The sequence below is a fragment of the Chlorocebus sabaeus genome, chromosome 6, assembly GCF_047675955.1.
Source record: "Chlorocebus sabaeus isolate Y175 chromosome 6, mChlSab1.0.hap1, whole genome shotgun sequence".
Taxonomy (NCBI): domain Eukaryota; kingdom Metazoa; phylum Chordata; class Mammalia; order Primates; family Cercopithecidae; genus Chlorocebus; species Chlorocebus sabaeus.
The window spans coordinates 53968089-53994970 of record NC_132909.1 but is presented as its reverse complement, the minus strand read 5'-3'; the positions used below and the strand labels follow the sequence as shown (position 1 = coordinate 53994970).

At 47.0% G+C, this 26882-nt stretch overlaps 1 protein-coding gene across 6 annotated transcripts in view; it reads left to right on the top strand.

The window, feature by feature from the left end:
• Nucleotides 1-26693, top strand: part of HNRNPM (heterogeneous nuclear ribonucleoprotein M) — a 41818-nt gene extending 15125 nt beyond the window's left edge. Inside the window, exons 3-17 of one of the 6 annotated variants that reach the window (XM_037992340.2) lie at nt 2254-2306; nt 3216-3223; nt 3314-3407; nt 5042-5080; nt 5198-5233; nt 5929-6082; nt 7246-7295; nt 8474-8534; nt 11055-11156; nt 14056-14100; nt 14555-14632; nt 20640-20693; nt 23117-23919; nt 24539-24590; nt 26270-26693. In XM_037992340.2, the coding sequence (XP_037848268.1) occupies nt 2254-2306; nt 3216-3223; nt 3314-3407; nt 5042-5080; nt 5198-5233; nt 5929-6082; nt 7246-7295; nt 8474-8534; nt 11055-11156; nt 14056-14100; nt 14555-14632; nt 20640-20693; nt 23117-23919; nt 24539-24590; nt 26270-26433 (1793 nt within the window). In that variant the 3' untranslated portion in view covers nt 26434-26693. Of the gene's footprint in view, nt 1-2253; nt 2307-3215; nt 3224-3283; nt 3408-5041; nt 5234-5928; nt 6083-7245; nt 7296-8473; nt 8535-11054; nt 11157-14055; nt 14101-14554; nt 14633-20639; nt 20694-23116; nt 23920-24538; nt 24591-26269 lie in introns of those variants that run through there. The other 5 variants (XM_037992336.2, XM_073016999.1, XM_073016996.1 and 2 more) reach the window with 5 other exon arrangements.
• The last annotated feature ends 189 nt before the right edge of the window (nt 26694-26882 follow it).

Genomic DNA, 26882 nt, shown 5'->3' with positions numbered 1-26882 from the left:
AGGCTCCATTTTCCTGTAGGAAAGTATGAATTAGCAGCTGTTGCAGATCCCTTAACACTTAATTGGTGGTCTCTCAGGGTAGAGGTTGGAATTTTACGAGTTTGTGAGGAGCATAATCATTACTGATGATCTCGGGAACAGCACTACTCATGCTGGACCCTTGGGTGACTGCTAAACAATGATACCATTTGAGGTGTAAAAAGAGGGAGAACATTTTAAGCAAATTTTTAATACAAAGGATTGAAGTCAGGTGTGTTATTACTAGACTAGACTGTTACGTGGAAAAAGTCCTAATTTCTAAACCTCTCTTTTTGTTAAAGTGGTTATGGCCATGGGAAAAAGTTTGGTTTGGATTTGCTTGGTTTCTGGGTTGCACTTACAGCTTTTTGATCACATGTCTTATGGACACAGACTAGAAACTTCCCATGCAACAGGATTTGAATTTCGACCGCATGGTTGCAGCTCTCTTGAATTAATTATTGTGAGTCTTTTATTTTTTTAAAGGTTACTAGGTGGTAGTCATAGCTGGTAGGGAATAAACTTGGGGCCTCTTCAGTCACTATTTTGACATTATGTGGCATTTTCATCAAAGTGGAGACAAGGGTTGGTGGTCCTTGAATGGCTGCTGCTCTTGAAACAAATGGCTTTTAACATGGCCTCAGGGCGGCTGCATTTTTGGAACTGCTTTGGTTTTTAAGGGTTAAATAAAGCCGCCTTGTACAACTGTCCCTTGGCTGTGATCATTTTTCATTTTGCCCCACAGGAGTGCATACTCCAAAAGTAAATTGTACTGATCCCTCCTATTTCCTTCTTCATTTCTTTGCACTGATGATTCTCTCTCCTGTTTTGTGCAAAGTGTCTGTTTAGTTCTGAAACGTTTCAGGAGAGGACAAAGAGGGTGAGGCTCTACATGTAAACTTTGAACACTTGGCTTTCTTGCATTCAACCAGTGTGCAGAGCCATTAATAAATATGTCCTTCAGATCTTTAAATTTTTTGTAAAGTAATTTTATCTTGTTTTTCGTTAAAATTTTTTCTTCCTATAGCCTCATAATTTTAATGTCCTTTGAACAAAAGAGTTGGAATAGGCAGGACTTGTTGAGGCCGGTAAGCAGGTTATTTTTACCCTTTTACTGCTAAACCAAACCAATCCAGAGGACAACAAAAGCCCATTTTTTGACTTTGGAGAGTCTGGTTAGAGATAGTTTTCTCCACGGTAACACTTCACATTTGTTTTCTGTGTGCCATCTTCAAGTTCAGCAGCCATTTTGGTGGTTGTCTTGATGGATTCTAACATCTGGTCATGGTGGTCATGAATTGGCAATCCAAACCTTGAGGAAAATCTGCAGAAACTTTCGAAATGCTTTGTTTTCCCTTTTGTGTAGATTAGAATCATGTGAGTCTATTATATAAACTGTTTAAATACAAAATCTGAGCCCTAAATTTGAATTTATTTGTGTCCTTTAATGGGGAGGTTTAGAAAGCAGCAAGAATGAAGCCTGGCCTAATTCACTGAAGAGAATCCAGATGCTGCTCTGGTTTTGTGATCTTATTATATTCAAACATTCTGCCTCTACAGATGCGGAGCCTAGTGCTGTGTGCAGGACCAGCTATAAAATTTGTGGGGCCCAACACAAAACGAAAACAAGGGCCCTCTTGTTAAAAAAACTAAGAATGTCATAGCAGCAATAACAGCCTTGAACCAAGCTCAGGGCGCCCGAGTGCGGGGCTCTGTACGATTGCACGGGTTGCTCACCCGTGAAGCTGGCCCTGCGTCCGTGTGTGCCTGTGAGCTTATACCTTCGCATACGTGCGTCCTTGTATTTATAGCATGTGAGCTCAGCCCGATGGCATCGCAATTTGTATGCATTTCACCTACTTGCCACCAATGAGAGTGTATGTGTAAAACTTCCTCCCTTCCCCAGAAAAGTAAATCATGCAGACTTCTTTCCTATAGATTTGGATTGCCTCTAGTCATGAATGAGTCTTCCAGACAGGGAAATTGATATGGAAATCTGTGGAATAGCTTGTTTGTGGTGGGAGGAAAATCAAGGACATATTGTTAACGTGTTTTCACCTACTTTTACTGCACACCTGTAATGCCTAGTTCGGTGGTTTAGAGAATATGGAGTGTTTCTGGGCTTTCTTATAAGGCAGAGGCTCCATACAAGGTTGCTGATGATTGTTCTAAATTCCCATTGTTTTCTTGGCTTTTCTCCCTTGGTTTATGTGTCGTCTGGAAACTGATTTGTAGTTGGTGAGGTAACATACGTGGAGCTCTTAATGGACGCTGAAGGAAAGTCAAGGGTAAGTGTCTGAGAGAATTTCTTCTGTGGATTTACTACATGAAAAATGTAACTGTATGGTGGCGTGGAATCGAATGAAATCAGGAAGGCAGTGAGTGCTCATGTTACAGTAGCTATGTTTGATTTTGCCAAACATTTGAGTGGGGTGGGAGGGGATTTGCAAACGGGAGTCCCGCTTTTCCAAATGGCTGGCCAAAGAGCTTTTTGGTATTCTGTTTGGATGCCCAATTTGGGTAACTGGGGACCAATAGCAGCATTGTCTCTTTGTTAACAGAGGAATTGGCTGTGTGTGAATTATGCATGGAATTTTAGCGGTGGTATAATTAATGTAAAACGTGTGTTCTTGTCTAGAAAATGTTACTCTTGGTTGTTTGCTGAATTTGAAAGTTGTGTGAACCAAAGATTCCGAAAAGTTGCCTTTGTGCCAGTAAATTGAAACCAAATATTAAAAACCTGAATGTTCAAAATTGGCCTAGTTTAAAGAGAACATAAACTATTTTCTGTCGTGCAATAGAATGGCTTAGAATAATCAAAAGGTTGAGCTTAACTTATGGAAGGGATGGATTTAGGAGGAATATGGTAAGGACTCGATTGAGTACAGAGGAAAGCAGATCTAAAGTTGGTGTGATTTCTTGGAGACCCTGAATTTAGGTCTGCTTATTAAACGTCAGCAGCTCTAGTGCAATGCTGGTAATGCGTAGGAGAAGGAGATATTAAGGAGCCCAGCTTTTAACAAGGAAGGCGAGGCGAGGCACTTCTGTCAGCTTCCCCTTAGAAGGGTTCATTTTAAAAGACTTTGTGACATAAATCATATTTTTAATTGGTTTGTAACTGTCATTGGTATTTACTATTTTTTCTTTTCTTTTTCCCCTTCCTTGCTCTTCTGACTGGTCTCTGGCTTCCTCCAAAGGGATGTGCGTAAGTATCGTCTAGTTACTTACTGGTATTTGAGCCTTCTAACTTGTAGGACTGGTTTCACTCGACTCGTTTCCTTTTAACTCTCTATAGTGTTGTTGAATTCAAGATGGAAGAGAGCATGAAAAAAGCTGCGGAAGTCCTAAACAAGCATAGTCTGAGTGGAAGACCACTGAAAGTCAAAGAAGTAAGCTCTTAACACTGTGAATACTGTGTGTAATTGTTGAGTGATCCCACTTTGGAACAGGGAAAGACGGTCATGGTCCCAGATGGCATTTTACAAAGCAAGTGCCAGCCTGTTGTTTCTAATGAAGAGTGTCGGTCACAGCCTACAGCGGCCATTCCCTGCAAGGACTTTGGGGTGGTGTCCAAGCAGATCCTGGGTGGCTGCTGACCGCCTTCTAACATCTGTGATTTGTCTGAGGCCTTGTTGTCTCAGGGACTCTTAAACCGTGAGCCCGTGGGTTTGTGCCATTAAGTTTTATTCCGTCTAAACCTTCTTGTTGGCCCATCTTGTTTCTTTTTTTTAAAGTGAGTTTGTTCCAGCCTGGGCAACATGGTGAAACCTCATCTCTACAAAAGATACAAAAATTCGCCAGGCATCGTGGCGCATGCCTGTAGTCCTAGCTACTTGGGAGGCTGAGGCAGGAGGATCGTTTGAGCCCAGGATATGGAGGTTGCAGTGAGCTGAAATCACACCATTGCACTCCAGCCTGGGTGACAGAGTGAGACCCTGTCTAAAAAATAAAAAATAAAGTGAGTTTGTTATTCCTCAAACCTGCTTTCACATCTCATCTGAATCAAATATATTCCTCGAGGAAGAAGGTTTTTTGTTGATTAAATTCCTCTTGGCTGGGCGCAGTGACTCACGCCTGTAATCCCCAGCACTTTGGGAGACCGAGCTGGGTGGATCATCTGAGGTCATGAGTTCGAGACCAGCCTGACCAACATGGTGAAACACTGTCTCTACTAAAAATACAAAAAATTAGCTGGGCGTGGTGGTGGTTGCCTGTAATCCATCTACTTGGGAGGCTGAGGCAGGAGAATCGCTGGAACCCAGGAGGCGGAGGTTGCAGTGAGCCGAGATTGCGCCGTTGAACTCCAGCCTGGGCAACAAGAGCAAAGCTCCATCTCAAAAAAAACATCCCTCTTGATTTCTTTTCACCTCTTCTCTTGGGGAGGAAGATGAGTAGATTGAGAGTGAAGCGTCGTAGGGTCTAAGATCTCTCACATGTTATGGTGTCTTTTTTAGTGCTGATGGTGGTAAATGACAGGACAGAGAGTTGAAGAAGAGAGTCAGTACAGAGCTTCACAGACCTTCCCAGATGTTGTTTCACTGTGCAGCCCTCACACATATGCCTCCAACACCTGAAGGACTTGAAGGATGGGGGCGCTTGTGTGGTCTAAACTGTTTCTCAAACTTCTGGAAGCCATTGACGGGGTTTGCAGAAATTACAAAGCCCCACTGATGAATTAGTAAGATTCAGCTATACCAAGCCCACGAAGCTCTAATTTCAGTCTGGTAGTTCTACATATATCAGCTAATCATGTTTCCTTCCCTACCCTGCTTTTCTTTTTTACTTAGTTCAGTTGAGAGTTATGTTTTTAGTGCTATATTTCATGCCTTTTCTTCCTTTCCTGTTCCTTTAGCTGGACTCTTCTAAGCTGGTAGTTGAGTTCATTTGACTTTCTTGTTAATAGATTTGAGAGATGCTTTCCAAACAACCTTTCAGTTTCAAAGTCTTGAGAATATCATTTACTGTGCAAGCATGGTTTGCGTTGTCACTGGGTCAAACGTAACACCATTTGTGCTTATTTTAGGATCCTGATGGTGAACATGCCAGGAGAGCAATGCAAAAGGTGATGGCTACGACTGGTGGGATGGGTATGGGACCAGGTGGCCCAGGAATGATTACTATCCCACCCAGTATCCTAAATAATCCCAACATCCCAAATGAGATTATCCATGCATTACAGGCTGGAAGACTTGGAAGCACGGTATTTGTAGCAAATGTAAGTAAACAGCACCATCGTCTGAAGTAGAAAATAACTTTATGAAATGACCTTGTCAGTATGTTATAAAAGTAATTCTGACATTTGAGAAGAAAAATACAAAGAAGGGTTGTGTTCTTGATTTCTTTAAAAATCAGCCGTGTAGGTAGACTTTGTCTGCATTCCTAAGTCACAAGCTTGACCATGGTCTCATTGGGGCTGTGATTCCTGAGTTTTGCAGGTGTTTCCACAAGCAGTAGCCGAGTCTGCATTCTCTGTTGGTTTATTTTGTGCAGTTTTGGTGCAGAGTAAGAGTGTACGAGCAGAAGTGCACTGCTCTTACTGTGTCTGGGGTGAATGATACCTCCACCATTGCAAGGGGAGATATTTTTAGAAGAAAGTAGGTTGGGTGGGGTGGGGTATGGTAAAGCTTATCGGGGAAACAATTTTTAAAAAATGTTCAGAAAATGAGTATTAATTTGAAGTATGAGGTGACTTAAGTTTCTGAGAAAAGAAACCATATATTTAAGTACAGTTTATTTACAGTGAAGGCCAGGCTTTATAATCTTATTTTAAAATTTCCATTGCAGTTGATTAGTTTTTGTGACATTATTTCCTAATACTTTTTCCAACCAAAGCATGTCTCATTCACGTAGTAAAAATGTGTTTCTTAAGACGTTTACATTGAGGTTTTTACCCCGTTCTTTCTCGATTAGCTGGATTATAAAGTTGGCTGGAAGAAACTGAAGGAAGTATTTAGTATGGCTGGTGTGGTGGTCCGAGCAGACATTCTTGAAGATAAAGATGGAAAAAGTCGTGGAATAGGCACTGTAACTTTTGAACAGTCCATTGAAGCTGTGCAAGCTATATGTATCCTTCTGCAGGAATTCAACTTGTGAACAGTTTGACCTAAATTGCTGTGTTAGTAATGTAGGTTTGTGTGAGGAAGAGGTGACTGTGTATTAATGTTTTTTATGTGACTAGGGAGAATGCATTACTGTGGAATTAAAAGGTTCTCTGAGCCGGACCGGGCATGGTGGCTCAAACCTGTAATCCCAGCACTTTGGGAGGCCGAGGCGGGCAGATCACTTGAGGTCAGGAGTTCGAGACTAGCCTGGCCAACATGGTGAAACCCTACCTCTACTAAAAATACAAAAATTAGCTGGGTGCAGTGGTGGATGCCTGTAATCCCAGCTACTCAGGAGGCTGAGGCACAAGAATCGCTTGAACCCGGGAGGTGGAGGTTGCAGTGAGCCGAGATCGCGCCACTGCACACCACCAGCCTGGGTGATAGAGTGAGACTCAGTCTCAAAAAAAAAAAAAAAAAAAACCTTCTTTGGGGGTGGAGTTGATTCAATACAGTGTGGATAGAGGGGATGGTTAGAACATGGGCATATGCCCATGAGTCGTCTTTCTACTGTTTTCAGAAGAGTCTAGGTTTGAAGGAGGAAGCCCAAAGAATGCACCACTAGAGAGAAACTGGGTTGTTATTTCATGTGTAATACATCCTTATAGGATTACTCACTCTCTCCAGTGAGTAGACATCATTTTGGAAGAGGACACTTCTCCTTGACCCTAGGCTTAGCCTAGAGTTTTAATTCCGTGGAGAGTACCCCACAGGAGCACATTCATGCAACTCAGACGAGACCGTCTTGGCATGTCTTACCCAGAAAACATGGTCCTTCGGTTTAGATAGTGGTAGATGCCTGGCCCATTGGCCACATTCAGAGAACCTTGATGCCACTGCTTAAGAGGATGGTTTGGTGAAATTATAAGGTTACAAATGAAGCTTCACACCTGAGGAATAAGCGGAAGTTGTCTTGTCCTCCCCGCCGGCTTTATTTATTGTTACTTTTATGTTTATTGTTGAAAGTATAATGAAGAATTGAAATTGCTCATAAATTCATCACTTAGAGGAACTGGTAGCAGTTGGAGTATTTTTCTTTCTTTCTCTCTCCTTTTTTTTTTTGTGTGTGTGTTTGTCTTGTGCACATGTTTAGAATTGCAAGAAATAGCCTTAATTGTAATACCAGCTATGTTCAATGGCCAGCTGCTATTTGATAGACCAATGCACGTCAAGATGGTAAGTCAGTAGGATCTTTCTGTGTGATATACTCAAGGCTAGCAAAAACATGGAATTAATAAGAATGTACACATAGCCACTATAAAATATTTATGGATTAGTCTAAGTTAAATAAGGTGCAGTATGTTGAGTGAATTTGTGAGAGAAATAACATTTTGCTGGTCGGGCATGGTGGTTCATGCCTGTAATCCCAGCACTTTGGGAGGCTGAGGCGGGCGGATCATGAGGTCAGGAGTTTGAGACCAGCCTGACTAACATGGTGGAACTCCGTCTCTACTGAAAATACAAAAATTAGCTGGGCGTGGTGGCACGCACCTGTAGTCCCAGCTACTTGGGAGGCTGAGGCAGGAGAATCACTTGAATCTGGGAGGAGGAGGTTGCAGTGAGCCGAGATCGTGCCACTGCACTCCAGCCTGGGCGACAGAGTGAGATTCAGTCTCAAAAAAAAATTTTTGTTCATGGCAACTCTTGACTGCATTAGATATTTTTCCTTTTGCACAGTTGACTGTTCATGGCACATTCAGGTAGTCACCTGGGTATCCTAGTTGAGCAAGTGATCTGTTTCAAAGAATAGTTATGTATGTGGGGTTCCAGTTTTTCAGAGTATTACAGTATAATGTTTGGTTAGCATCAAATCTTTTGTGAACATAATTAAGTCATTGATTCAGACAGCTCTTAAAGGTCTGTTGGAGCATTTCAGTCTTAATAAACATTTGCTCTGCTGTGGCTGTGCCAAAGATGATAATTACTACAGGCATGACTGGAACATGCTGGGGGCAATCTAGTCGGGGCTCAAATTCAGGAAAAAGATAAACTATAAAGCAACTTTTTCATTACTGTAAATAGAGTAGTTAAGTTTTTTGAATAGATGATAGATTCATGTGACTCAAAAGTCAAAAAGCATGAAAAGATAGCATGAAGATAGTGTGAGTCCTACTTGGACTTCTTGCCCAGGTCCCCATTATCCCCCACGATGATATCCATATGTCTTTTGATCCTTCACCTTGACATAAAATAGGAAGCACGCTCCACATGCCTTTCCACCCTTGCATATTACTCCATGGCGTGGATAATGTGTTTAGCCAGTCCTCTCTTGATGGGGGGCCATTTCAGTCTTCTGCTGTGGCAAACACTGCTGCACTGGATACTGAGATTTATTCGTTTTCTTTCTCTTTCAGGATGAGAGGGCCTTACCAAAAGGAGATTTCTTCCCTCCTGAGCGTCCACAACAACTTCCCCGTAAGTGTTTCAGTGATTAGGGCTGAGAGTTTGAATTTGAGTTATACTAAGAAACAGAAAATTACCATAAAATTTCACTTGAACCTGTGCCAGGTTAGCCCTCAGTTCTCTTGGCCAATTCTTTTCTATGGATTTTTCAGGGCAAGAAATGAGCAGAGATTCACAATTTGAGGATATTGTTAGGATTACCTCGTGGTAATCCTAGGATTGTAATACCACAATGTAGAGGATGTGGTTAGGCATTTTGAAAGTGTCCTGGGGAAGGAAGAATCAGAACCTGTGAAGGGAATGAAAACCAGGCTGCACTCTAATTCAGAAGATATTGGTTAGTCCCATGTGGACTAGCAGTGCACACTAGACATCTACACAGAAATTCGTACACAGTTGTTTGCAGCAGGATGACAGACACATGCTGCGGTGTGGATGAACCTTGATTTCATCTACAGGAAATGCTCCACATAGATAAATGCATAAAGGCAGAAAGTAGATTAGTGGTTGCCTGTGGCCAGGAAGGAGTAAGTGGGGACGGGACTGCTAATAAGGTTGGATTTCTTTTTTGGGTGATGAAAATGTTCTGGAATTAAATAGTAGTGATAGTTGCCTATCTCTGAATATACTAAAAACCACTGAATACTTTGAGTGAGTTTTATGGTATGTGAAGTGTCTTGAACAAATAATTTCTATGCAGAGGGGAAAGGGATCGGCTATTTGTGACACCCAGGTGAAAATCTGTCTTGTGACAGGGAAGGCTAGTTGATGGGCCACCACGTAGGTAGAAATGGCAAATATTAGTGCAGAGTCCTACGTAAGCCGGAGACAGGAAGCCAGAACCTGAATGCAGACAGCAGTGGGACAATTCAGGGAGTCACTGGCACAGGTAAAGCCCTTCTGGAGAAGGAAGATGGGTGAGGGTGAGAGGCCTATGTGTGTGTGCTGTGCTGCGGGGACCTCCACCAGGTGGGTTGAGGGGGCCTGGTCTGGAGCAGCAGCTCAAGCTGAGGGCCCTACTCACTCACTAAGTTGGATGGGAGCCCAGGCCAGAGCACCTTTGCACCGTAGCATTAAGGCAGCATGACAGATGTATCTTGAAGGGAAATCTGTGGCTTCCGAACAGATGAGAAGGCTCATCTGTTGAAAGTCAACATTAGTTAGAGAAGGATTACATTTCCTGGACATAACATACTCATTTGCCAAATAAATTGTCTGTGTGCTCATCTGAGCAGTGGTCACCCTGGACCGTGGTAGTGGCTCTTGTTGACTCTTGTTTTGGATCAGGAGGTGGAGCACACTGCTCCAGGGAGCCATGGCTCTTGGTCTCCCAGCCATTTCAGAGGCTTGACTTCAAAGCCTTCAGTGCTTTGGGGAGTAAGTAACCTTGGTGATCTCTTGCTGCTCTTGCTATGCAATTAAAGATGGAATGTTAATCAGGTTAAACGCCTGGGAAGTAGTGGCAGGTTTTATTTACTTTTTAAATGAATTTTGTTTTCTTTCTTTCCTTTCTTTCCTTCTTTTCCTTCCTTCTTTTTCTTTTTCTTTCTTTCTTTTTGATGGAGTCTCGCTCTGTCACCCAGGCTGGAGTGCAGTGGTGTGGTCTTGGCTCACTGCAACCTCCATTTCCTGGGTTCTAGTGATTCTCCTGTCAGCCTCCCGGGTAGCTGCGATTATAGGTGTGCGCCACCATGCCAGGCTAATTTTTGTATTTTTAGTAGAGATGGGGTTTCGCCATGTTGGCCAGGATGGTCTCGAACTCCTGACCTCAGGTGATCCACCTGCCTTGGCCTCCCAAAGAGCTGGGATTTCAGGCGTGAGCCATCGCGCCTGGCCTTGTTATAATTTTTGAAACCTTACCTGGTTGTAGTTTAAGCCTCAGATGGTGGTTACCCCAAATATTGCAAGTGTCAACTCTTTTGGCTGTTTCCAGAGACCAGCCTGTATTTCTGTGTCCCTGTTTGTGTTGGTAGGGCATGGAGCTGAGTGTGGGCTGGGTATCCAGTTGTGGGTTAGGAAGCTTTGGGGGAAGGAAGATAGGTTCTTTGAATATATACATTAGGTTCATTGTTACTAAAACCACCCAGATTCAGAGAGTAGCATCCAGGATGTTGATTGGCTGGTTTGTAACGTGTTTTTTCATGAGAAACGTCCTTTGGGCTACTAGGGATTGGGCACATTTGTGCTGCTTGCCACCTGATGTCTTGAGTCACCTTTTTTGATCAGTTCTCAGTCCATGGGTTAGTGAAACAAATAGGCTCTCAAGAATCTTAGTGTGGGGGTTGTTAACTTTCCCCTGTGTTGGTTTTCAGCCGCCTTTGTTGTATACACACGTATCCCAAACGCCAGAACAAGGTTCTGTTTCCAAATGTGCTGATGTTGAATTTTGCATTGGGCCCTGGGGTCACTGGTGGGTAGGGGTGGGTGGGCTGGAGTGGATAGCTGCAACTCACTAAACAAAGAGTCTTTTCCTTTGAGGGTCAAGGTTTGCTAAATAGGGGAAAACTAAACTACTTTCTCTTTTCCTTCCAGATGGCCTTGGTGGTATTGGCATGGGGTTAGGACCAGGAGGGCAACCCATTGATGCCAATCACCTGAATAAAGGCATCGGAATGGGAAACATAGGTCCCGCAGGTGAGAATGACAGTGCACCTTGCTTGGGGTTTTGGGGAAGTGAAAATTATTAATTATTGGGGCAACTGGACTTTGAGTAGTTTAAATGGAATAAATAGTTAACTGGGACAAAATTCCCTCCTTATTTATCTCTGCCTCATTTTTAATAAAGGCAATATTTTGTATTTTTATCAAGTTGAATCCTTGTTTAAAGTCATTATACTTTTTCATTGTAACCTCACGACAACCTTCTAAGCTGAAATAGTTGTGCCATTTGATAAGAGGAGGCAAGCCAGAGAGTTGCTCTTGCTCAAGGTCACACTGTCAGTTAGTGACAGGCTGCAGGTCTCCTGACCACAAGACCATAGCACTGCTGCAGTGCCCTGGAAAGTGTCTTACCAAGACCCCCGTGGGCCCTCCTGGTGTTTGCACAGCTGCTGCTAGAGAGCTAGGGGCATTGATAGATGCAAAAAAGGTGGAGAGGCCAGGCGCCCTGGCTCGTGCCTGTAATCCCAGCACTTTGGGAGGCCGAGGTGGCAGATGACAAGGTCAGGATTTGAGACCATCCTAGCCAACATGGTGAAACCCCATCTACTGCAGATACAAAAATTAGCTGGGTGTGATGGCATATGCCTGTAATCCCAGCTACTTGAGAGGCTGAGGCAGGAGAATTGCTTGAACCCAGGAGGCAGAGGCTGCAGTGAGCCAAAATCGCGCCACTGCACTCCAGCCTGGGTCTCCGTCTCAAAAAAAAAAAAACGGTGGAGAGGGCCTCACTCTGTGACAATGTGGCCGTCACAGGAAACATGGTGGACAGTGTTGTCTTTTTTTTTTTTTTTTTTTTTTTTTGAGACGGAGTCTCGCTCTGTCGCCCAGGCTGGAGTGCAGTGGCCGGATCTCAGCTCACTGCAAGCTCTGCCTCCCGGGTTCACGCTATTCTCCTGCCTCAGCCTCCCGAGTAGCTGGGACTACAGACGCCTGCCACCTCGCCTGGCTAGTTTTTCTGTATTTTTAGTAGAGACGGGGTTTCACCGGGTTAGCCAGGATGGTCTCGATCTCCTGATCTCGTGATCCGCCCGTCTCGGCCTCTCAAAGTGCTGGGATTACAGGCTTGAGCCACCGCGCCCAGCCGACAGTGTTGTCTTTAAGAAGACAGGGATCCCAGCACTTTGGGAGGCCGAGGTGGTCAGATCACCCGAGGTCAGGAATTTGAGACCAGCTTGGCCCACATGGCAAAACTCCATCTCTACTAAAAATACAAAAATTAGCCGGGTGTGGTGGCTTGCACCTGTAATCCCAGCTACTCGGGAGGCTGAGGCAGGAGAATCACTTGAACCCAGGAGGTGGAGATTGCAGTGAGCTGAGATGACATGACTGCAGTTCAGCCTGGCAACAGAGCGAGACTCTGTCTCGAAAAAAAAAAACAACTGCATGAAAGCTTCAATGTGTAGAATAAACTCAGGCTTTGCTGTTTAGCATTTTCATTTCTGTATAATGATGTATTTTGATTCTATTAAGGAATATTTCATTTTAATGACTTCAGACTTTGGTCTTTGTTAGAATCCTTTGAAATTGGAATATGGAAGCCCCTCTATCCCACCATTGTCAGTGTTGCATATCGCTAGACTCTTCCAGAGTCACCCTGGGGCTGACTTAAGTTCTGGGCCACGACTTCATATGGCTCTAAAGTTTCCCCCTGACCCAAAACACACACACCCTATGTCTGACATCTAAACAGAAAGACTGGGGGTTGGGGAGGAAGTCTTGGTGTTTTTAGGAACTGGTTTTTATTTTGAAGATTTTACCTTTAACAGGGACTTTTTAAAAATCTATTTCTGTTCCCTAAAATTTTCTAAAAAGTTTATGTTCCGTAGAATGTGTCTTACAATTGTTTCTATTTCATGTTTAATACTGCCTAGCTTGAGGCCTGTGTGTGTGTGTGTGTGGTGTGGTGTGGTGGCTCACGCCTGTAATCCCAGCAATTTGGAGGCCAAGAGTTTGAGACTAGTCTAGGCAACATAGTGAGACCCCACCTCTACAAAATATAAAAAAAATTAGCCAGGTGTGGTGGTGTACATCTGTAGTTCCAGCTACTTGGGAGGCTTAGGCAAGAGGAGGATCACATGAGGCTGCAGGGAGCTGTGACCATGCCACTACATTCCAGCCTCAGTGACAGAAGGAGACCCTGTCTCAAAACAAAAACAAAAACCCTGCCCTACTGGGTCATTAAACTGTGTGGATCCCATAGAAAAAAATTAGCTAGGCGTGGTGGCAGGCGCCTGTAATCTCAGCTAGTCGGGAGGGTGAGGCAGAAGAATTGCTTGAACCTGGGAGGTGGAGGTTGCAGTGAGCCAAGATTGTGCCATTGCATTCCAGCCTGGGTGGCAATACTGTGTCTAAAAAAAAAAAAAATTTTTTTTTAGCTATATATATATTTTTTTGGGTCGGAGTCTCGCTCTGTCACCCAGGCTGGAGTGCAGTGGCTGGATCTCAGCTCACTGCAAGCTCCGCCTCCCGGGTTTACGCCATTCTCCTGCCTCAGCCTCCCGAGTAGCTGGGACTACAGGCGCCTGCCACCTCGCCCGGCTAGTTTTTTGTATTTTTTTTTTTTTTAGTAGAGACGGGCTTCACCGTGTTAGCCAGGGTGGTCTCGATCTCCTGACCTCGTGATCCACCCGTCTCGGCCTCCCAAAGTGCTGGGATTATAGGCTTGAGCCACCGCACCCGGCTCAGCTATATGATGTTTGATAGTTGAAATGGTAGGGGCTTTTTTTCTTGCTAATTAAAATATATAAAATATACTTGTCATCAGGGATTTTCTTTTGAGTTCTTTTGCTGGTTTGGAATTATGCTTTTTAAGTTCAAATGTTATTTACTGCTTTGACATAATTTTAGTTTGCATTGACTTTTTCTTTTTAAGGAATGGGAATGGAAGGCATAGGATTTGGAATAAATAAGATGGGAGGTAAGAAATTTAAAATGAAGTACAAGCATAATCACTTTTAGGCATGGTTTTCTCTCTTTCTTCTTTTCTTTCTTGTTTAAACCCTGCATGAAATTCTCCTTGGTTTCAGTTTGAGTTTAGAAATGACTTCCTCCTGCCTGTCCATCCTTCCAGCGGGTGTCTTGGCTTTTGGTTCTGGCTGTCTCACTGACTAGCTCTGTGACCTTGGGCAGACCACTCCATCTCTGTGCCTCTTTTTGCTTGTCTGTTCATTGAGGGGGTTGGATCAGACCAGCTTTTTGAAGGTGGTGATTTTTAAACAAGGGTGCTAGCATTTTTTTGTTTTTCAGAAGCCCTTAAACTTGATAAGTTCTTGGCAGAAGATACCCCAGTTGAAACGTGATAGAATTTTTCTTTCCCTGCTCAGTCTAAGCAGTCTTGTTGGATGATGCTGAAATGTGAACATCTCTTGCAGGAATGGAGGGGCCCTTTGGTGGTGGTATGGAAAACATGGGTCGATTTGGATCTGGGATGAACATGGGCAGGATAAATGGTAAGCATCATGTTTTCTTCCTGCTTTCACCCACCCTTTGTTGGCTGTTGCCTCTCAGGTGATCTTAGGCTACAGACCCACTGAATAAGTGATTTCTCACTTCTGCTTTTCAACCGAATCAAATGTCTTTTGAATTGCCTTAAATATTTCAAGAACTAGACATAATAGTCGACTTACTTCACTTGGTCGCTAGTCTTTGAGATGTCCTGTGTTCCCAAGCTCTGCAGTAATTTTCGAGTACAGTGTTAAAAAGCAGGTACATGTTTGTGGTTATGGTCTCTTGAGTATGAGGGATTCTTTAAAGTTTGTGATCAAGTTTGTCTGTCTCTAGGAGCGCTGGAAGGGGTAGTTCTTGGTCATCTGCCCCAGCTGCAAGTTGTCCATAGAGGCGTTAATAAAAAAAGAGCCTTATCCATAGGCTCTTTTAATTTAGCATTTGCATTATGCAAATTCTGGTTTAGTGTAATTCAAATCCTCCACCAACTTTACTTTTCTTCTTTTTTTTTTTTTCTCTTTTCTTTTTTTTTTTTTTTTTAATGAGACAGGGTCTCACTCTTTTGCCCAGACTAGAGTGCAATGGTGCAATCTTGGCTCACACTGCAAGCTCCACCTCCCAGGTTCAAGTGATTCTCCTGCCCCAGCCTCCTGAGTAGCTGGGGTTACAGGTGTATGCCACCACGCCTGGCTAATTTTTATATGTTTAGTAGAAACGGAGTTTCACTATGTTGGCCAGGCTGGCCTCAAACTCCTGACTTCAGGTGATCCGCCCACCTCAGCCTCCCAAAGTGGTGAGATTACAGGCGTGAGCCACCGTGCTCGGCCCCCACTGCCAACTTTTTGACAGAAATATAATGATAATATAATAACAATGTAGTATTGCATTTATTCCTTGTGAGAACCACATGATATGTACATACTGCTATCCCCGTTTCATCCGAAACTGAGGCACAGAGAGTGACATGCCTAAGACACGTGACTGGTAAATGGTGGTGCCTGCATGTGAACCCAGGCTGTCTGGCTCCAGAGCCTGGCACTTCATCATGTGGGAATCCTGCCTTCTAGAAGTGCCTCCAGCACAGCACTTAGCCCAGGGCACCAGCAGGGCTACAGAGTGTGCATGATAAATTGGAAATCTTCCTTTTTGAAATCCTGTATGTGTTGGTGACTCTTTGACCTTCCCCTTCACCACAGGAAAGCTGCTGCTTTTTTACACAGAAACTTTCTTGGAATGGGAAGTCATTAGGAATTTGGGTATAAACCTTCCTTTGCGGGTCTGTCATAACAGAGAATGTGAAAATGGTACAAGGACAGACATCACTGTCAGGCTTGAAAGGCGGCTGTCCCCGGTGATCAGGCCCTTCTTCCAGTGCACAGGGAGCAGTGGGGCATGGTGTGTGTTGCCCTCTTCATGGGTGCCTTGTTCTAGAAGCTGGTAAAAGGATGTAGGAAAGTCGTCACCATTAGTTAGTAATAAAGCAACAAAGGTCTCTGTTTCCAGCATACATTCAAGCTTGCCTGTAACTTGTGTGTGCTTGGGATTTTATTTATTTATTTATTTATTTAATGTGTGTGTGTGGTTTTTTTTTTTTTTTTTTTTTGAGGCAGAGTCTCGCTCTGTCTCCCAGACTGGAGTGCAGTGGCATTATCTCAGCTCAATGCAAGCTCCGCCTCCCGGGTTCACGCCATTCTCCTGCTTCAGCCTCCCGAGTAGCTGGGACTACAGGCGCCCGCCACCACGCCCGGCTAATTTTTTGTATTTTTAGTAGAGACGGGGTTTCACTGTGTTAGCCAGGATGGTCTCGATCTCCTGACCTCGTGATCCGCCCACCTCGGCCTCCTGTGTTGGGCCTCCTGTGTTGGCCTTCTGTGTTGGGATTACACCTCGGCCTCCTGTGTTGGGATTACAGGCGTGAACTGCCACGCCCAGCCGGAATTTTAATTTTTAAAAAAAGTTTCAGAAATCTGGCTTGGTAAAATGTTACTCAGAGCAGATTAGTCTGTGTGTGCTGGCTTACGCCTATAATCCCAACACTTTGGGAGGTTGGGGTAAGAGGATTGCTTGAGCTCAGGAGTTCAAGATCAGCCTAGGCAACATGGCGAAACTGCATCTCTCTCTTTTTTTTTTTTTAAAAAAACAGATAGTCATTAAAAGGGAATTTTGAGTTGTTGCTGTGAGGAGCAGAGTGGTGCAGTTTAGAAGTAGATGGAAACCAGGATGGGTTGGCCTGGGAGCTGTGCTGAGCTGTGTGACACAGTCGGTGGTGAACTGGCAGGTGTAATCTCGCAATCAGGATTCAGAGCCTGGGGTAGGCAGTGGCAAAGGATTCCAAGTGCCGATTCTCTGGAGAACCACAAATGGAGTGTGTTGTGTGTTCCTAGACTGTTCTTAGATGTTCTGAGATGTGGCACTCGGAGTGCTCCCCGTACCCTCTACAGCGGAGAACAGAGACTCCCTCCCACTTGATTGGCGTTCTTCGGTTTGGGCGGGATGAGCTCTAGAGCCCTTGGGCACTGCAAGGAAACTGTACATCACACTGGAGGAAGAATTGAAGCAGACGTTTGGGTTTAATGAATGTTAGTTCATGACTAGAGTGTAGCCATTATGGTCATGGGTGCTCCCATCAGACTGCTGGTCATGCAGGTTCCCAGGGCCCACACTCAGCATGAGTCACATCTTGATAGAGTGTCTATAAAAATGTAAATCAAAAGATCGTTAAATGTCGGCCAAGCACGGTGGCTCACGCCTGTAATCCCAGCACTTTGAGATTAATGTTGAAAAAAAAAAGAGAGATTGTTAAATGTCAAAAACTGACTGTTGTGAGGCAGTATTTGACAGTAAAAATGCTACCCTTTGTGGGTGTAAATTGGAGTTCACGGTGCTCCCTGAGCTCTGGGGCCCTGTTGACAGCCCGCAAGATGAGTTGTGAGGCCCTTGCCAACATGCTGATGCCAGCCTGTGGCATGCTCGTCTGGAGTGGGGTGCTGCCTTCTTGCAGACAGGTGGCAGGATGGAAGGAGAGCAGCAGAGCTCCATGAGGATGCCACTGCAGGGCTGCAGGGTTCTGTCGCCCTGCCTTCCCGCCCCCGCCACTGACTCCTGGGCTCTGCTGTCCAGCAGATAGCACCCATGAGGAGCATGCTGAACCATGAGGTCACTTGGGTTAATTCAGACTGGGAATGTTAAGCCCACCATTGGCAGCCAGTCCTTGTTAATTCATAATGTGATCCTACTGCCACATCTCTAATGGAGTTGCTTATTTTATTGAAAGATAGGGACTCAAGGTGTTCATTACATCGCACCTGACATTTCTAAGGAGTGAGATTAATAATAACTAGATTCTTCAAGGCCCTCTCAGCATGAGAGGGAGAGATTCTTCAAGGACCTCGCAGCATGAAAAGTGTGATCCCCATTTCGGCCTGTATGAGGTGAACACACAAGGAAAGAAGTGGCCATCGGTAGGAATCATGAAAGACCTTTTCAAGCAAATGACCACTGTGGTGGGCCTTTCCCCGGAGAAGCTAGGACCTTTGTTTTAAAAGACATTGTAAGGCTGGGTGTAGTGGCTCACACCTGTTATCCCAACACATTGGAGGCTGAGGCAGGAGCATCACTTGAGCTCAGGAGTTCAAGACCAACCAGGGCAACATAGTGAGACCTTTCTACAAAAAATAAAATTAGCCGGGCATGGTGCCGCACACCTGTCCTAGTTGCCTGGGAAACTGAGGTGGGAGGATGACTTGAGCCCAGGAGGTCAAGACTGCAGTGAAGCATGATCACACCACTGCATTCCAGCTTGGGAGCTTGGGTTGAGAGTGAGACCCTGTCTCAAAAAAAAAAAAAAAAGAACCTTGTAAAAGATGAGAAGGTTGTGACCCAAACCCCATTATGTAGATGCAGCCACTGCTGTTGTCAGCAGAGAAGTCTTTCTGTGCAGACATACTTCTCGCCGTGCACACGCACTTCTGTATTAGAGGATGGGCTTTTTGCTTCAAAAAATTTGGATGGGTCTGTGGTCTTTGACCTTCAAGGATGAGGTGCAGCTGAGGCGATACTAAGGGTGGCTTCGGACAGCGCCAGAGGTCTGTGCATCGAAGTAGCCTAGTGAGGACGCTGGTGGAGACATGGGTTGCCAGACGCTACTCTAGCTGCTGCTGCTCAGAGCACTGGCTCTGCTAGGGGGCCGAGCGGGCTTGGCACAGGCAGCAGGTGTACGCAGATAGAGCGGCTGGTGGCATCGGGTGCAGAGGTTGAAGGTGCAGGTCTATGTGAGGCAGGGGAGGAGCATGGGCAGAACAGGCTGCAGCTGTGGTCAGTGCAGGGGGGCCTGTGAATGCCGATGGGAGAATTCCGCCGTTCTCTTCAAATCAGTGGCGTGCTGGTTGAAAGCTTTTGCAGGTGTCTTGCAGGTGTGTTAGTTGAAAGCTTGATCTAGGTCAGGGATGTGCATGGGAGAATACAGTCATGATTTCTTAGTTGGTTTCCGTTTGGGTCAGTAAAGCCCCTTCCTCATCCCTCTTTTCCGCTTATCACTAGAGACAGAAACTTAAAAACCACAGTTTCAGGCTGCCAAAAAGCCCAAAACAGAACAACAGCAAAGTAAGACGTGTTGGACAAGTTTGGTCTAGGTGCTGTAAAGCCAGCCTCGGCTTAGGCAGTCTGGGCAGGATCGCAGGCATCCCGGGAGAATGACTGTACCTGCTGGTAGACTGAAGTCTGTGTCTTTTCCCGCCTCATCCCACGGCAGTTAGTTGGGATATAAGAAGCAGCTGTGTGGGGGACAGGCACTTTTTCTGTTGTTGTTTGGGGTTTTTTTTTTGTTTTTTTCTTTGAGACAGAGTCTCACTCTGTTGCCCAGGCTGGAGTGCAGTGGCGCAATCTCAGCTCATGCAACCTCCACCACAGGGATTCAAGTAATTCTCCCACGTCAGCCTCCTGAGTAGCTGGGATTACAGGCACCCGCCATGATGCCCGGCTAATTTTTGTATTTTTAATAGAGACATGGTTTCACCATGTTGGCCAGGCTGATCCTGACCTCAGGTGATCCACCCGCTTTGGCCTCCCAAAGTGCTGGGATTACAGGCATCAGCTACTGCATGGCGGGGGGACAGGTTTTAATGGCTTTGTGGCCATGGTCATAAAGTGAAATGTGCCTCGTGGGTCATGTCTGAGTTGCTGAGCATGTACTTTGAGACCAGAGTGGGTGGGTACAAGTGTCTTCTACATAGCAAAAGACGGACCAGAAGCTTGGAAAGGTAATGCTATGATAGCATCAGACAAACCTTAAGGAGGTGTGGGTGAGCCGTGGGCAAGTGAGCACCAGCACTGTGTTTGGGACACTTGGCGGGGGGTGCATTTAGGTATTTTCCTGAAACCTTATCTGTTGCCTAGTCACAGCACACCCAGCTCATTTCAGGCAGGACTGGCATGTTCAAGGATTTTCACGCAGAGCTCATTCGTTAGCATCGAGGCTGTCCGTGGAGCTGCAGCTTTAATTTGCTCTATGATAACGAGAGGTGCCTCTGGGTGGATAAATGTGGGCTCCAAGTGGGTGCTGCTGGGGGGTCTTCTGAACAAGAAGTTGGCCGGGGTGGGGGTGGGGGCTTAGTTTCCAGCTCAGGTGAGGCAAGGAAGCCTCAGTCCTGAGAACCTGGACCAACTGTAGAAAACTGCTGCTGAGCAAGACCCGATGGCCCCCTTCTTGCTCTGGCTCTCGGTTCATGAGTGCACTGGCTCCTGTCTCTGGTGGGCGCATTCGCAGGTGACCCCGCACGCTGGGCCTCAGACTCTGGAACTACGTGGGGTCTTGGCATCGGAACCCAGCATCAAGGACTCTCCTAGTTCTCTGTAAAATGATCTTGTCTGTGCGTGTGTTTCTCAAACCCCTTTCCCTTTTTCTTTTTCTTGTCATTGTTGTTAGTAGTATTTCTACTCTGGAATCTGTAATGAGCACATTTGTATTGCCATAGAGAAATTTGGCTAATTTTTTTTTTTTCCTGATTTCCTTAGAAATCCTAAGTAATGCACTGAAGAGAGGAGAGATCATTGCAAAGCAGGGAGGAGGTAGGAACCGCTTAGTTTGATGTTTTGTTTTTTTAGAACAGGCCGTTATCACTGGGGACCGTAGAGCTTAGTGGTGAGAAGTGCGGGCTCTGACACAGACTGCCGGGGGTGGGAGCAGCTCTGCCTCTTTCTAGCTGTGTGACTTGGCAAGTCACCGAACCTCTCTGTTTCTCATAGCACTCATTTGTAAAATGGGGGATTCCTTGGGGGTGCCGTGGAGAGCGAATGCATGTGAGAGTGCTTCCGCATGTGCTGTGCACAGGCCAGCCATCCTCACTGTTAGAGTACCTCTCATTTGGGGGTTTTGTTTTCCACATTATAAATTCCTAAAAGTAAATATTTTTTCCTTAGACTTGATAAGACTGAAAGTACACCACCCAACATATAATGTACTCAACAGGAAATAGATACAGGTACTCAATAGGAAAATATGAAGAAAGTATGGTCTGAAGCCCCATCGCCCAGTGATGACTGCTGGAAACATTTTGTTCTGAATCTTTCTTTCATACACAGTTTTATGAATACTGAGAACAAAATGTACTTTTTGAAAATTTTTGGAGACAGAGTTTCGCTCTGTCGCCCAGGCTGGAGTGCCGTGGCGCAATCTCGGCTCACTGCAGCCTTGACTTCCCATGCCTAAGCGATTCTCCCACCTTAGCCTCCCAAGTAGCTGGGACTACAGGCGCATGCCACTTGGCTTGGCTGATTTTTTGATTTTTTGTAGAGATGGCATTTTGACATGTTATCCAAGCTTATCTCAAACTCCTGGCCTCAGTTGAACTGCACACCTCCAGAGTGCTGGGATGACAGATGTAAGCCGCCACACCTGGCCCGAATGTACTTTTTCAGCCTGATTTTCCCTCTGAGTGTCTTGGCATCTCACCTCCTGACTTCTGTGTTGGGCTGGCTCTGGAGCCCCACACCGGCACCATTTCCTCCCAGTCTTTTGCTTCTGTTGGCATTGGGAGTTGCCCTGCCTCATTTCTTTTTTTCTTTTCTTTTTTTGGAGACGGAGTCTCACCCTGTCGCCCAGGCTAGAGTGCAGTGGCACGATCTCAGCTCACTCTAACCTCCATCTGCGGGGTTCAAGCGATTCTCCTGCCTCAGCCTCTGACTAGCTGGGACTAAGGCACTCGCCACCATGCCCAGCTAATTTTTGCAGTTTTAGTAGAGATTGGGTTTCACCATGTTGGCCAGGCTGGTCTCGATCTCCTCACCTTGTTCCGCCCGCCTCAGCCTCCCAAAGTGCTGGTATTACAGGCATGAGCCACCACATCCAGCCGCCCCACCTAATTTCTGATGCCTTTGGGCAAAGTGCCCATTCTCGCTAGGTTCCTTATACAGGGAAGTTCTGAGATGTCTCCCCTCTGAAAGTCACACGTTCTTAAAGTTGGGCCTGCTTTTTGCCTCTCAGTGTGCTGCTGTGCAGCTAAGGAAGCAGGCACGGAGCAACAGAGAGACTTGTCTGTGGTCAGTTATAGAGCCAATTAGAGAAACTGCTGAGTTTCCTCTTGAATTGGTATTTTTGACTAGGCTGCTTGGGTCAGTCACAGGCTGGCTCTGGGCTGATGGCCACTCTCAGGGGCAAACGACAGGGTTTCGGGGAGGAGCCCCAAGCTTGGCATGTGGAAAGGGGTGGCCTTGCTAATGGAGCCAGACCCTTGCTTTCCAGAGTTGCAAGCACTACGGGTGGGGGGTCCCTTTGTTCTGCTGGCTGACCCCCAGCTGCTGCCAGAGCCCACTCTGCAGTTCCATCAACATCTTTCCAAAGCCAGCAGATCATTTGGTTTCCCTAATAATAAGGTCCCCAGAAGTGGCCAGTTGTGTGCATTTGTACACAGGATCTCTCGGTGTGTGTTTTTTGACCTCTGCTTGGTGGTGTGGCTGAAAATCCTTCTCTGTGCCCTGGAAGCGCTGAGGAAACGCAGCCAGAGTGGCCCCCAGCAGAGCGTCCGAGAGGGACAGGCTGGGAGGGGAAGGTGGGAGTAACTTGGACTTGTCTCCACGTAACTCCTGTTCATTAACCTAGGTGGCCCTCTGAGTTGGGGGTGTCCTTGCCTCCCCCTGGAACATTTCTCAGTGTCTGCTGATGGAGAAACCTCAGAGGTCTCAGGAATTGACATCCATGGTTCACAAAGCTTGTCACAGACACTAGCACCTCACAGACACACATACAGGGGTGTTCTTTAGAAGTTGTGTTATGGAAATCTCAGCTGTGGCATAGAGCAGAGAGAATGCTGGGAGGCCCTCATGAGTCCATCACCCAGCTGTAGCTGTTGTTAACATTTGACGGGGTGTCTTAACGGTAAATTATGGTAGGCCTTTACCCCGATCCATGCCCATGAGCTGAAGTGGTCTGGCGTGTTGTGCACACACATACTCAGGTTCTTGACACCTACCTTTGTTTTGTGTCCCTGTTTCAGGTGGAGGTGGAGGAAGTGTCCCTGGGATCGAGAGGATGGGTCCTGGCATTGACCGCCTCGGGGGTGCCGGCATGGAGCGCATGGGCGCAGGCCTGGGCCACGGCATGGATCGCGTGGGCTCCGAGATTGAGCGCATGGGCCTGGTCATGGACCGCATGGGCTCCGTGGAGCGCATGGGCTCCGGCATTGAGCGCATGGGCCCGCTGGGCCTTGACCACATGGCCTCCAGCATCGAGCGCATGGGCCAGACGATGGAGCGCATCGGCTCAGGCGTGGAGCGCATGGGTGCCGGCATGGGCTTCGGCCTTGAGCGCATGGCCGCTCCCATCGACCGTGTGGGCCAGACCATTGAGCGCATGGGCTCTGGCGTGGAGCGCATGGGCCCTGCCATTGAGCGCATGGGCCTGAGCATGGAGCGCATGGTGCCCGCAGGTATGGGGGCTGGCCTGGAGCGCATGGGCCCCGTGATGGATCGCATGGCCACCGGCCTGGAGCGCATGGGCGCCAACAACCTGGAGCGGATGGGCCTGGAGCGCATGGGCGCCAACAGCCTCGAGCGCATGGGCCTGGAGCGCATGGGTGCCAACAGCCTTGAGCGCATGGGCCCCGCCATGGGCCCGGCCCTGGGCGCTGGCATTGAGCGCATGGGCCTGGCCATGGGTGGCGGTGGCGGTGCCAGCTTTGACCGTGCCATCGAGATGGAGCGTGGCAACTTTGGAGGAAGCTTCGCAGGCTCCTTTGGTGGAGCTGGAGGCCATGCTCCTGGGGTGGCCAGGAAGGCCTGCCAGATATTTGTGAGAAATGTAAGTGGTTCTTGGGGAACTTCTTAGTGGTGGTGAGCATGAGGTGACAGGGGAGACAAAGATCAGCAGGATGAAGTCACAGGTGGCGTCCTCCAAAGAGGACCACATCTCCTTGCTCCTGTCCCAAACGTTTTATGCTAGTGGGACAAGTAAGGAATGTGAGAACTGTGGGTTCTGGAAGAGCCTGGGCTTCTCCACTGCGCTAGAATACGGAGTAGACTCTGAGCTCAGAGACTGCAGTTTCTGATTGCTTGGCTTGAAGAGGCACTGTGTCTTGCACAATGATCCAGGGAAAGAAGTGGCTGTAACGGAATTATTTTCCCCAGCCCAGCCATTCTTAGCCACTATTTAGTGACTGTGGGCTGCGCACCACAGGCCCAAGCGTCCCATCCTGCACAGTGCTCCCACAGTCTGAGCCCCAGGGAGGGAGCTGGCTGTGCCACTTCACAGCCTTGTCCTACGTGGACCTATTAGTTCCCTGCTGATCGCCTCAGTCTGAAGAGCAGCCAGTTTCTTGGTATAGTAAGAAATCTAGCGTAGCCCTCAGAGCCAGCTGCAAGGCGTGCCTTAGGATTTGGTTTAATCACACATCAGTCTCCCTTTTTTCCTTCCGCCTCAGCTCCCATTCGATTTCACATGGAAGATGCTGAAGGACAAATTCAACGAGTGTGGTAAGTGTTGGGAACGGCTTTCTAGTTGCCTGCCTCATGCTTACTGGTGATGCAGCCAAGTCAGCCAAGTCAGCAGCAAAGCCTCCCTCCCAGCCCCCTCCATCGGCTCAGGACCCATGGCCTTGCCATTGTTCTGCCCACGCCAGTGCTCAGGCAGGTTGTTGAGTGTCCTGTGATGTGTCACACGTTTTTCACCTGTGTTCTCATTTCATCCTAATTTCCTTTTTTCTTCCTTTTTGAGCCTTTTGAAACAAGGTAGTAGTGTCCCCATTTCACAGATGAGTCAGTCTTCCTTCTCAGGTCACCTGGCTTCTAGGTGGCAACGCTAAATAAAAACATCCCAGACGAGGTCGCTTTCCCCTTAGCACAGCTGGTTCTGGGCCTCCCTAGCCCAGCAGGTGCCATGGGGAGGTGCTACAGGCTCTGGGCACACCGCAGCTCCTGTGAGGATGAGGCTAAGGTCTCCTGGCTTCCTGGCACATCCTGCTGCTCTTCTGGAGGGCTTCCTCTGTGGCTGAAAGCAGGATGTCTTCCTTCCCTGCCCTCCAGGGTGAGCCTGCACCCCTCATGCACCACCTCTGTTCTTTTTAGCTAGAGGGGCCCGAGCTAGAGGACTGGGCGGCCGCTTCCGCACTGCCCTCCCGCTTCCTGTTTCAGCAGTGGCTCTGATTTCACCACCATTGCTGCTTCTCCATGGTTCTTGGGGCAAGCCGTTGAGTCACGACCTGCCTCTTTGCCCCGTTCTTCACCTCTTTCCCCACTCCTGAGTTTCCACGTTGTAGCTAGATATTCTGAAAAGGCCAGTGGGATCACAGCACCCCCAACCCCCACTTTTGCAATGCCTGGAGGGGCCCTGTACCTTCAAGAGGAAGTCCAGACTCACAGGCCTCTTGAAGATTTGGTCCCATCCTCCTCCATCTCCCTCCTGTCCCAGAACCTGAGCGGCAAGTGCTGCACGTGTCCCGCAGTGCTCTTGTGTGAGCCATTACTGGCAAGTCTTTCTGGTGAATTTCTGTGTAAATTCACTCAGAACTTTCCCCTGAGGACCCCTCCACCCTACCTGCCCTGGGCCCTCTCAGGCAGAGTTCCTGCCTCTGGCATTGTGGCCCTAGCACCTTTGGCACTCCTGGAGTAGAGCCTTTGTCCTCTAGGGCTCTGACCTGTTTCCGCAGAGTTGACACATATCTGGATGCTTAACAGGTGCTCAAATGAACAAGTGAAACCTGCTGGCTTTCATTTGGACAGTACAGACGTGTCCATTGGATTGTGGATGGCTTTGTAACCAGGGGCGGTGGTGTATCAGAAATGAACACTTTGTAAAATATATAGCCAACTTTCTGCCTAGAAAGCTGGCTTTACTCGGCGCCCTCTTCTTTGAACTTTGTGAAGCGTCAAGGCGTGCATTGAATCCTCCAGGAAGGCTTTTCATGGGGCAGGAGCAGGCTCTGTTAGCAGAAGAGTGGCAGTGTGGCCAAGGGCCTAGTCACTGGTTCCCACCATTGTATTCTGAGCCTTTGTGCTCCAGATATCAGGGCCTCTCTGGTTCTTGGGGGCAAGCCGTTGAGGCGGATTTTTTACTCTGTCCACCAAAATCTAACAAAATCGGGACTGAATGGAGCCCAGACAGGCTGAGCTCTGGGTTTGCCTGACAAGTGTGGTCTCTTCCCTCCCTGTCCCAGGCCACGTGCTGTACGCTGACATCAAGATGGAGAACGGGAAGTCCAAGGGGTGTGGTGTGGTTAAGTTCGAGTCGCCAGAGGTGGCCGAGAGAGCCTGCCGGATGATGAATGGCATGAAGCTGAGTGGCCGAGAGATTGACGTTCGAATTGATAGAAACGCTTAAGCAGTTGCCTTTTTTAAACATCGATACGAGACCTCTGAATTTGTATTTTTTCTTGTTAACCATTTTAATTTGTTGGCTGGATGTATAAAGATGTTTAAAAAATTCAGTTGCTTTTTGGGGTAATTTGAATTACTTTTTTAATGACTGGGGTTCCATTTGACTGTTTGCATTGAGATTGCAATGTGCGCAATTTTTTTTGTAGTTGTGGCATCTTGTTGACATCGAATATGACTTTGATAATAAATACCAGTTCCTGAAAACAGCCTGCTTGTGTGTGCTGTGTGGGCAACCACCCGGGGTGTGGGGAGCTGGGGTCACTCGAGCTTCCAGTCCAAGGAACAAGGATCTCATCCCCTCTCCTTGTCTGAGGCCCCAGGGGTGAGTGCCTGCCCACAGACTGGGGGAGACTCTTCCCTGGAAACTGCCTTCCTGTGGGCTGTAATCCCTGA